General features: G+C 40.5%; 1 protein-coding gene across 4 annotated transcripts in view; it reads left to right on the top strand.

Moving 5' to 3' along the window:
* PTPRA (protein tyrosine phosphatase receptor type A) overlaps positions 1-12,110 on the top strand; it is a 156,793-nt gene that overhangs the window by 97,645 nt on the left and 47,038 nt on the right. For 3 of the 4 annotated variants that reach the window (XM_036093243.2, XM_078057021.1, XM_036093237.2), the window contains one exon: positions 537-563. The exons of the other annotated variant lie outside the window; for it this stretch is intronic. In XM_036093243.2, the coding sequence (XP_035949136.1) occupies positions 537-563 (27 nt within the window). The remainder of the gene's footprint in view (positions 1-536; positions 564-12,110) is intronic. 4 annotated transcript variants of the gene reach the window in all.

Below are 12,110 nucleotides of genomic sequence, written 5' to 3'. Positions count from 1 at the left end.
TTTACTGCATCATGAAAGAATACTGTCTGTGTTATTTCTACAATGGGAAATAATTTATAAGGACTTGTGGATATTCCACAAGCCTTTGAAAAAGTTTTCTCTATTAATATATAGAATTTGGTCTACACTAGTTAAAATTTTTTTTTCCCCCCAAACTGGTTAGATTTTATTACCTGTTACCATTTAGATCTTTTATATCCTTAACTTAATTTTGCGCTATTGCATTTTAATGGCCTAAAAGACATAAAGACCTCTAATACTATTGTGTTTGTATTTCTTTTTGTGTCCTTGTACTTTTTTTTGAAGATTTATGTTGTGTTGTTTTTGTACTCAGAAGGACAAATCACTGATTAAAGTTCAGTGAGTCTGGGTAATGTTGTTTCCCATTTTTTGGACGGTACCTCATTTTAGCTCCAACATATATAAAGAAGAAAGTATCTGTTTTCCTAGAGCTTATTTTGTCTTAACTTAGGTTGAATTGTAATGGTTTTCTTTAATTTGAGAATGAATGTTTCTATTTCTCACTTATTACACAGGTAATTCTGACTCGAAGGACAGAAGAGGTGAGCCACTCACCTTATGTCTGTTGTCCTCTTTATAATGTACAATATTCATCATGTTTGCTCACAGTCTATGGTAACCTTGTGCGTCTGTATGGTTGTGTGTTTACTTTCCCTTAAGTTGTTTCCATATTACCTTGTAGAGAAGAGTAACAGAAACAAATATTCACTATGTTTTTAAATATAGATTATGGATTCTAACAGTTATGACGTCTTTTAACAAGTAATAAAACAGCTGTATCTCACTTTATCATGTCACTTTGCTAATATCATCCTTTGTTGATATTAAGCCATAATTGCTACACCATAGTTAATTCCTGATGTCTAGTCAATAATTGCCTGTAAACATCCTAGCTTTTTGTGTTGTTTTCCCTAGTCTATAAAGTGTCGACCCTTTGTCATTTTATATGGATTTTATGGGTTTTCACCTCTCTAGTGTAAAGTCCCTATGGCTGGAGATGCTGTGTCAGTGGTCTAAGCAGGACTGCCAAATCCCTGGTCACCAGAGAACAGAATGCGTGGGTACTTACGTGTAGTGGCTCATTTTGCTTAGGACAATAGTAAGGCTATCATCAGAGGGTGTAAGAGAAAGAGATCACCCAAAAGTCTAAGAAATAATCATTGCATTTGAGTTTGGGAAATGTTAATCCATGAACCAGTTTTTCTCCTGTGATTTCTTATTATTAAATGAGCTTTCTGGGGCTTTTTATTCTTACTCCACTATTTAACCATGCACAGTTTTTCCTGCATAATTAATAAAACATTTGAAGGCTTAAATGAATTCCCACTAAGTAAGGGAGCATTTGAATCAGAAAAGTAGATACTATAATCCTTTATGTGTTGTCCATCTGCCACTGTATTAGTGAGGTGTTATACTGTGCACAGATTTCTTGTGATTTTCCAGCTCTCACTTTCTTAAACTCAAGAACTAGATTCTATCAAGTAGTGTCTTTGCTATTCACATTTGCTTGCTAGATTCTCACTACAAATGTAGACTTAATAGATTTATATTGCAATAGATAACTTATATTTGCTCTCTAAAACTCCTCTTTTAACCAATCTTAAAGTCAAAAGTCAAAGTGGTATAGCTTTAAGATTAAACATACAATCTCTGCTTTCTTCCTCTACATAATGTGTATTTTCTTAATATTCAGCCTTTTCTTGCCCCAATATTATTCCTTTTTTACCTGGTTAACTAACATGGATTTGAGTAGTTCCAATATTGTGGTTAAAAAGAAATGAAATTACCTTAATTATATATAATATTGCTAATTGTGACATATTATTAATATGTATTAGCATATATCCTTTTTAAGTTAAAAAAAAATCTGTATAATTGCTTTTGACCAAACAGGAAAATAAAGAGATGTACATATTCTCAGCAATATCTAAAGCCCCAAATGCAATGGCATTTTTACCAGAGCAGACCTTTAGAAGTATTTCTGTAAATTTTGATATCACATTCTTATTTTAAAACCAAATGCTTTCTGAGAAATGAGGCAAATTATTTTAAAATATTTGCATCATAATGGGTTTGCCAAGCAAAGTATGTCTTATGCAGATGAATTAAATTGTAAGTTTTTCTGCACTGGTCTCTGGGATGCTTTTGAATAGCAATGGCTGGTGTTTTAATTGTCAAAACAGAAAGGAATAAAAAGAGATGAAGGGAGGCAGGGAACTTTGCTTCCTTTCTTTGGAGGTCTAATAAACTGGTTATTTTCTCATGTGTATTATTTTTTAAATATATCCCACGTTATTCAGTAGAACTAGCTTTTTTTCTAATTGTGGTAAAATATACATCATATGAAATTTTCCGTTTTAACTGTATAGTTCAGTGAAATTAAGACATTGTTGTGCAGCTATCACCACCATCCACCTCCAGAACGTTTTTATCATCCCAGACTAAAACTCTAAACATTAAACAGTGACTCCCCATTTCTCCCTTCTCCCAGCCCCTGGTAACCACTATTCTATTTCCTGTCTCTATAAATTTGTCTATCTTAGCTACCTAATTTAAGTGGAATCACAACAGTACTTTTCCTTTTGTAACCAGCTTTTCTTTTAAAGCATTTCTACTGGTGTTAATTCGGGTGATTTGTGTAATATATAGTAATGCATTAAATCCAGTTCTGTCATTATCTCCTGAGTGCCTCTTCCCCATGAAGTCAGTGGTCATGAGTGCACTCTCCCATTGTTCTTTAGTTTTCACTAATTTTACATCTCGGTTTTACTAGTTTTGTTCTAGAGAGAGCAGACTCTGAGATAGCAGGCTTACTGGAGAGTACTTTCTCTCTCCATAGCACCTGCGAAGCACCGAAGGCAGTAGTATTGAGCAGAGAGGATGAGAGATGCCACGTGGTCAGAGCAAAGGCAGCGAAGCCCTCAGTCAATCCTGCAGCAAGCTCTGGAGCTGGAATGGGGGGGCAGGGGCTTTCCCCTGGGCCAGGCTACTCTCTTAGGCCAAGGGCAGTTCCTGGGAAAGGACTTGCTGAGAACTGTTAGCCACTAACCCTCCCAGCAGCTAGGGGAATGGGTTCTTTGGTCTTGAAGGGGAATCTGTAACATCTACTTCCTGTTCTCATGAAGTTTGAGCAGGATAGTGATGCATACTCTCATTCATCTGTTTAGAGATTTTCCTGTGTAAGAAAATGCTATTGAATGATCTTGATATATATATTGAGGCTATGGAGTGAGTGGCATAGTGGAATATTTGGAGAAGCCGTGTATGCAGTGGTTAAAAGCAAGCCCTGGACTCTGGGGCTAGACTATCTGGGTTTGTGAGTTGACTCTTACCACTTACCAGCAGTGTGGGGTAGGTATCTGACTTCCCTGTGCCTCTTCACCATTTGCAAAATTGGATAGGAACACAGTTTCCGTCATAGGGTTGTTTTGGAGAAAGGAGTAACACATATAAAGTGCTTGGCCTACTGCTGGGTCAGCACATAGCAGTTGCTCAGCAAGTGCTGGCTTTGACATTGCCACTCCTACCATCCCACCGTTCTGTTACTGTTATTGTTGATGGGAGACTAAGGAGGTCAGGAATCTCAGCCAGTCAGTCTGGACTCACGGACACAGGGGCACTGGTAAGCCTCCTGGAGGCTGTGTGTAAGGCAGCTCCCAAGGCAGGGTCATCTTGCAACAGTACTACTGTGACCGTAGACATTTAGCTATTCTCCTGGCCTGTACTTTTTTTTTTTTTTTTTTTTTAAGATTTTATGTATTTATTTGAGAGAGAGAGAGAGTGAGCAAGAGAGAGCATGAACAGGCAGAGTTAGAGGGAGAAGCAGGCTTCCCACCGAGCAGGGAGCCTGACACAGGGCTCAATCCCAGGATCCTGAGATCATGACCTGAGCCAAAGGCAGATGCTTAACCTACTGAGCCACCCAGGCGTCCTGGTTTTTGTTTTTTTGTTTTTTTAAGTCTGGAATAGTATCCTCTAAACATTTGTGAAGAAGGAGTCCTTGAACTACAGAGTTCTAGAAGCAGACACGATAGTATTCTGTTGAACCCCAGAGGCTTGTTGAGGTTGCTCAGCTCTCACATCAGATCACCTGCTCCCCCGGCTTTCTAAAGAAGTATTTTTTTATCATCATAGTAAATGACATTATTATTGTGAACTCCATGGCTTTCCCTAAGTACCTTTAATTATATATTCATTCAGTACCCGTTAGATGCTAAGGATTCCAGAAAGAAAAAAAATATTCCCTGTCTCATGGAAGAAACCTGTGAACAGTAAGCATCAAAGTCCACTCAGCTACATGTTATTTGGCTATACCACACAAAGTGCTGCGAGAGAGTGTAAAAGACTCATGCCTAGAAGGAGATGTGGGGGTGAACTCTGGGCAGTTTAAATTAATACAGTGACTGAGGAAAATGAGGATGCGCCGGGTAGGGTGAAAGCAATGAGCCATGAAAGAGCAAGTCAAGTATTTGAGGAACTGTGCACAGTTGAGGCGCATGAGGTGGGGGGAGTGGCCAGAGCTAGCCTCAGCACAATGGACCTGCTGGTGGTGTGAGCTCAAGGGCCAGGGTGTCTCCTGGTGAGGGGAAGGAAGAAGTGACGTGGTCAGATTTTTGTTTTAGAATAACTCCAGAGGCCTTAGGGAAGATAGGTGGGCAATAGAAATTGGTTTCTGAATGATAATTTGGCCCAAGACAAGATTGGGCTCAGCCCAGTGGTTTGGGCTCTTGAGGCAACCTGATGATTTTTTGCTATTTTTAAAGCCAGTATGAAGCACTTAAAACATTACAACTCTGCTGTTGAGAGTTGATGAATACTGATATTGAAAAGTGTAGAGACGAGACAAACAGGTCTTAGGAATTGAGGTTAAAGGAATATGGCTTTTACTTCAGTGATTATTTCTGTAGTTGACCAAGGGTGTGAGTCTTTAGGTGACTCACCTGTCTACATGTGAGCCCTTAGAATAACATGACCGTTTGTTTTCTTGCAAAAAGAATATAGCAAGTAAGACATCTGTTGTCCCAGAACACCATTTTAGTATTTTTGAAATGCTACCCCATACCCTGAGTCTAGGAAGTGACATTTTGCTAGAATGTCATTTTGCTAGAGAGGAGGTGGGGGTAGGGCAAGGAATAGACCAGTGTGCTTGCCTTGCCTACACCTGCATCATGTAAGGCCACCTCCAGAAGACCTAGACCAGGACAAGCCTGAGAGATGAGATGATTCTGTCCAGTTAGGGAGGTACCCTAAGAGAGTGACTTGATCCTGAGCCTATCTCCAAGTCCAAAATTTGACACAGGGAGCTGTTGTAAGTTCTCTCCTGTTTTCGTAATAGATGTGAGTCTCTTTCCCTCACAGAGGCCTGGGGACATCTTTACTATCTGTATTGTCCTTAACCGTATCGGAAACATGGATATAATTCAGATGTCAAAAGGTAAAATCTTACTTCTATGACAGAGGGCTGTTCTGGCCTGAAAGCTTGGAAGAGTTAAAGTGGTGTTGGTCCTGTAGTTTATGAAGAATCTGGAGAATAGTGTAACTTTGTGGTTTTGCTTTCGATTTGCAGCTTTGTAGTATGGGCAAGTTAATCTCTGTGCTCAGTTTCCTCACCCATAGAACAGGGTTAATAATGATATCTATCTTAGGGTTCTTAAGATAATTGAATGATATGTGTATGGTGCTTTGCTCTGTGTCTGCTATATAAGTGCTAAAATATTAACTAATTTTTATTTCTAAGTTATCTGGCGAGCTGACTCTTGTCATATTGCTTATAGTTGTCAGCTCTACTACTATTGGTCATAAACAATACTGCACTGTTCTTGCCTTACTTATTCCATCCATTCATTCATTCAGGACTTGTTCTGACCACCCCATCTTACATCACAGAACACTTCCCCCATTTCCTCTTTACCCTGCCTTATTTTTCTTCATAGCACTCATCACTACCTGCTGTTCTTTCTCGTCTACTAGAATATAAGCTTCATAAGGGTAAGGAATTTTGATTTATTCCCTACTGTACCCTCAAGACCTGCCTGGCACAATAAGTCACTCAATAAATAATTATTGAATGAAACAATAAATATTGAGTGCAGGAATATCTGGGTGTGATCTTGAATGCATGCCTTCCAGAAGTTTGTAATTTAATGGACATATAATCAGTGACTTTAATTCAGGGGGATTAGTGTTGTAGCAGATTAGGTATGTAGTGTTATGGAAGTGTAAGAAATGAGCAATTACCCACAAAAGGTGATATTTGGCCTAGAATCGTTTAAGAGCAGAGGTGGTAATAACATTCTAGATCAGGGTTCGGCAGACTTTTTCTATCAAGGACCAGATAATAAAGAATTTCAGTTTTGCAATCATATTATCTCTGTCAATCTATTCAGCCCTACGTTTGTAGTGCAAAAGCAGTCATGGGCAGTAAGTAAATGAATGCAAGCAGCTCTACTCCAATAAAATTTTATTTATACAAGCTGGCAGTGGGCTACATTTGGGTTGTACTTTCCCTGTTTTCAAGACAAAGGGACCTTCCTGATCCTAAAATCTGGACTGAGGTTTTCTGCTAGTGTGTGAGCTTCTGGATGCCAAAGCCAAATCTTTTCCTTTGATATCAGACACTTTTCAAATGTTGCTGCTGCTGCTTTTTTTTTTTTTTTTAAGATTTTATTTATTTGACACAGAGAGAGAGGGAGAGAGCACAAGCAGGGGGAGGGGCAGAGGGAGAAGCAGGCTCCCCACTGAGCAGGAGCCCAATGCGGGGCTCTATCCCAGGATCCTGAGATCATGACCTGAGCTGAAGGCAGACGCTTAACCGACCCAGGCGCCCCAATATCGCTTCTTTTAAATCATCCACTAACTGTAAGAGGTGGAGAGTGATAATATATTTGCATTTCATAAGGCATTCCTCAAGGTTTCCAGGAGATTGTCTTACTACTACTAAGTAGGATAGTAGAGTTTTGAACTCTTAGGTTTGTCTGACCCTGAAGCCAGAATGGCTTTCTTTTGACATCATGCTCAAATGAAAATTTGGCTAGATGAGTAACTCCAGGTTCAGAGTCCTTCTTAAGAACTTGGTAGACAGTGGCATTATTGACTTTGGTGGTGGTATTTTAGATGTGCAGTCATACATAAATCTGATTCTTGTTTCTCTGTAGGGAGCCTTTTTTCTTCTGCTAGAAGTTTTTAAGGGTGGCTTCTGGTTGGTTGGTTGATTTCAAGCCAAAGTTTCAAAAGCTTTGTCAGGATGTATCTAGGTAAAGCTCCTTTTTCAGTATTGCCATTCAAACTTTATGGTCGCTTTTGGCTTGCTAAGAAAAGTTTCTCGTATAATTTCTTTCCCTCCTTCCTTACTGTTTTCCTCTTTGGGAATTCCTAGATCTAGTATTTGAACAGCTGTTAGAACTGTTAGAAACAATCTAGCTTATCTCTTCACTGTTACACTTTCCATCTCACTCTTACTGCTCTGTGTTCTGGGAACTTTTGTGATTTGGTCTTTCACATTACTAATTTTTCTGTTTCATCTTTTCTCCTTTTCAGCCTTTCTATTGAGATTGTTTCTCCCCCAATCATCTTTTAGTTTCTAGTTTCATGTTTTAGTTTTAGCAATTCCCAGATTGCTCCTTTTTTCCCTAATTTTTTTTATTGTGGTAAAATTCACATAACAAAATTTACTGTTTTAACCATTTCTAAGTGTACTGTTCACTGGCATTGAGTTCATTGACACTGTTGTGCAGTCGTCTCTACCATCCATCTCCATAATTCTTTTCATCTTGTAAAATTGAAGCTCCATACCCATTAAACTGTAACTCCCCATTCCTCCCTCCCGCCAGCCCCTGGCAACCCCCATTCTTCTTTCTGACTATGAATTTCACTACTCTAGGTACTTCATGTAAGTGGAATCATACGGTATTTGTCCTTGTGTGACTGGCTTATTCACTTTGCATGAGGTCTTCAACGTTCATCCATGCTGTAGCATATTTTAGAATTTCCTCCCTTTTTGGGACGCCTGGGAGGCTCATTCAGTTAAGCGTCTGCCTTCGGCTCAGGTCATGATCCCGGGGTCCTGGGCTCCGCGGGGAGCCTGCGTCTCCCTCTCCCTCTACCTCTGCCTCTCTCTCTCTCTGTCTCTCATGAATAAATAAATAAAATCTTAAAAAAAAAAAAGAAGAATTTCCTCCCTTTTTAAGGCTGAAAATATTCCATTGTGTGTGTATACAACATTTTGCTTGTCTGTTCATCCAGCAATAGACATTTGGTTGCTTCTGCATTTTGGCTATTGTGACTAATGTTGCCAGGAACATGGGTGTACATATATCTCTTTGAGACCCTGCTTTCGATTTTGGGGCATATACCCAGAAGTGGAATTGCTGGATAATACGGTAATTCTGTTTTAATTTTTTGTGAAACCACCATACTGCTTCCACAGCAGCTGTACCATTTTTACATTTCCACCAACAGTGAACAAGGGTTCTAGTTTCTCCACATCCTGGCCAACACCTGTTATTTCTGGTTTTGTTTTGTTTTATTTTTTGATAGTAGCAGTCCCTGATAGGTGTGAGATTACTCCTGTTTTGTACTGGCTTTTTAAAAAAGTCAATGCAGTGTCCTCTTGCACAAATTGTGATATATTTTATTTTTAATTTTTTCTAAAAATTTTATGTATTTGAGAGAGAGTGTACGTGCCCACGAATTGGGGGAGGGATAGAGGGAGAGAGAGAAGCAGACTCCCCACTGAGCAGGGAGCCCAACATGGGGCTTGTGGGCTTGATCCCAGGGTCCTGGGTTCATGACCTGAGCCGAAGGCAGACATTTAACTAACTGAGCCACCCAGGTGCCTCTGCAATATGTTTTTAAAGATTTATTCTATTTCTTATATTATGTCTGTTTCCCAGGACTACCATTTGCTGTCCTTGGTATTTGTGAAGGTCACCTGTAAAGCTGCGGTTGAGCTTTGCTCTGGAGCATTGAGTGGATTAGAATGTGCTCACAGTAGGTATCCCTTTGGGAGGAGAAACAACACATCCTCAACTAGGGGTTCAGTCATGGTTTAGGAAGTTGGATGTTGTTATCTTCTAGGTGGAGCTGCCTTCCTTTCTTTTTTCCCCTCAATTCATGTCTTGTGGCCTACTAGAATTACCTCAGGCCCCACCGTTGTCCTTTCTGTCATCAGGGCTGACCCAGGAAACTGTCTGTGGGCTGAGTGTACCTAGCAATCACGTGCAATGTAAAGACCCTCTCTGGATGCCAATTCTAACCAAATCAGAAAAGACAGTTATGAGACAGGGATATTTAAACAGTAACTGAATATTAAATCATATTAAGGAATTAGTGTTGCTTTATAAATAGGATAATGGTACTATGATTATATTAAGAATCCTTATCTCTTAATGTTACATATTGAAGTAATTACAGTTGAAATGATATGTCTCAGCTTTGCTTTAAAATAATCCAGTGGAGGGGCGCCTGGGTGGCTCAGTCGGTTGAGCGTCTGCCTTCGACTCCAGTCATGATCCCCGGGTCCTGGGATCGAGCCTTGTGTCGGCTTCCCTGCTCAGCAGAGAGTCTGCTTCTCCCTCTCCTTCTGTCTCTCCCCCCGGCTTGTGATTTCTCTCATTCACTATCTCTCAAATAAATAAACAAAATTTTTAAAAAATAAAATCCAGTGGGGTGGGCATAGACGAGTGGTTCTCAACTCAGGGTGGTTTTCCCTCCAGAGGACATTTGGCAATGTCTGCAGATGACTTTGGTCATCACAATTGAGGTTTTCTACTGACACCTAGTAGGTAGAGGCTAGGGTTGTTGTTAAACATTTCACAGTGCACGTGACAGCCCCCTACAACGGACAGTTATCTGGCCCAAAATGTCATTATCATGAGGTTGAGAAACCCTGGTAGAGATGAAAAGCATGTAAGTGCTAACCCTGAAGTAAAGTGGTAAATACACAGGGATGCATTATAGTGTTCTCTTTACACATATGTGAGTTTGAAAGTTTTCCATAATACAGAGTTTAAAAATCTATGTACAACTTATATGGGGGTGGTACAACTTATATGGGGGCGGGGGAGCCATCAGCACTCTCTTGACAAATCCTTCACTCTGTATAGGGTGCTGTTTTCCCAGCTGAGGCTGGATGGGGCACCACAGCTTGTTACCCAGCCTGTGGATGTGCTGGCCCTGCATGGACAAACCTTTGGTTAAATACCATCCTGCTACCGCAATGCCCGCTCTCATCCCCAGGCCTGGCTGACTCTAAGCTTGAGGTGTTTCAACTGGAGGCTCTTTGGCTCTGATTGATCTCTGCCGCAGTCCAGTCAGTCCCTCTGCATTGTCTTCTGCAAATCCCTGTTTCAGGTCTACTAATGCCATTCTCTGTTGCCTTCCAGATATGCTTTTCATTCATTAGTATTTTTATATTTCTTCTAGCATTTCAGTGTACCTTTGGGAAGAGAAAGAAGTAAAATTATGGATTCAATTCACTATCTTGAGCCAGATGTCTCTAATTACCTTCTTTTAATGCCTGGTGTACACCCCTTTGTGATTGGCATTTAACAAAGACATATTTAGTGATAGATCATTAATCTAGTATTTTAGTGCCAAATGTGTGAGAAATTCTGTCTGGGTTTTAGGTATATGGTGAGAAACAAAGCAGATATGTAATTCTTGCCCTTGTGGAATTTATGGTATAAAGGAAGGACACTCATTAATCAACTATACTCAAATAAATATATAATTACAAAGTGTGGGAGGTATTATCAAGGGCAATAACTGTGTTTTGTGAGAAGAACAAGGAAGATAATAGCTAATACTGACTGTGAGTACATAATGTGTGCTGCTTACTGTGCCAAGAACTTTACATGGATGATCTCATTTAATCTTCACATAACTCATTTTAGCGTTAAGGAAACTAAAACTTAGGATCGTAAGTTAGGAAGTCAGAAGAGACCTCTTTAGGAAGAGTAACACTTGAAGTGAGAACTAGATGACTAGGAGGTGGCCAGGCAAAGAATGGAGGGAGGCTATGTAGAGCAGAATGGAGTAACATGTTTGAAGGCCTACAGAAGGAATGAACTCAGCATGAACGGTGCCAGTGGCTGAAGCGGAGTGAGCATGGAGAGCGTAGCAGGAGATAGGGTGAGCAGGGGCTTGTGGGGGAGGTTGTTCTAGGCTCATGTTCTAGGTTCATTCTAAAGGCTTGGGAAACCAAAAGGTCTTACAAGAGAGGAACATGATCTGGCTCGCTTTCTTAGAGACCACTCCGCCTGCTTTGTGGAGAATGGATTGGCAGTAGACAGAGGCTTACAGTGATCCAGTTGAGAGGCTAGGGATTGAGACTACAGTGATGGCAACAGAATGGAAAAAGGCAGACAAATTGGAGGCATTGATTTTAGCCCTAAAACATATTACTTGCAGCTGTGTTGGATATAGATGATAAGTAAGAGGAAATCAAGGGGGTATCCACATTTCTTCCTTGAGCAGCAGGGTGGATGGCAGTGTTCACTACTGAGTGGTGAGGGGAAGGCTTTAGACACAGAAGGTTTGCATTGCCTGTGAAATTTGAGTGGGGTGGCATATAGGCTCAGAAGAGAAGTCTGACCAAGCAGTGCAAATGTGGGAATTGCTAGTGTATCATTTGTGCTCAGCCATCTGTCTGATCAGATCAGCTAGATAGAGTGCAGAGAAGAGTGCTGGGGATGGAGCCCAAGGAAGTCAGACACTTCGAGACCTGGTGTTAGAAGAGGAACAGCTAGCAAGGTTAAAATGAGATGGAGCAGCCAAGAGATAGAAAGAAAATCAGAAGCGTGCTTTGTTGTGGAAATCAAGAGATGAAAGCTCTTCAAAGAAGAGGGAGTAGTTAGCCAGTTTGAATGCTCATTTTCCGATGAGAGCCACATACCAGGGTGTGTTTGAAAATTGCCATCAACAAAGAAGCATGGTGGGGCGCCTGGGTGGCTCAGTCGGTTAAGCGTCTGCCTTTGGCTCAGGTCGTGATCCCAGGGTCCTGGGATCGAGTCCCACATGAGGCTCTCTGTCAAATAAATAAATAAAATCTTAAAAAAACAAAGAAGCATGGTATAATACCTCCCGTCTCT

The sequence above is a fragment of the Halichoerus grypus genome, chromosome 10, assembly GCF_964656455.1.
Source record: "Halichoerus grypus chromosome 10, mHalGry1.hap1.1, whole genome shotgun sequence".
Classification (NCBI taxonomy): domain Eukaryota; kingdom Metazoa; phylum Chordata; class Mammalia; order Carnivora; family Phocidae; genus Halichoerus; species Halichoerus grypus.
The sequence above is the reverse complement of the archived record's forward strand: the minus strand, read 5'-3'. Positions and strand labels throughout refer to the sequence as shown.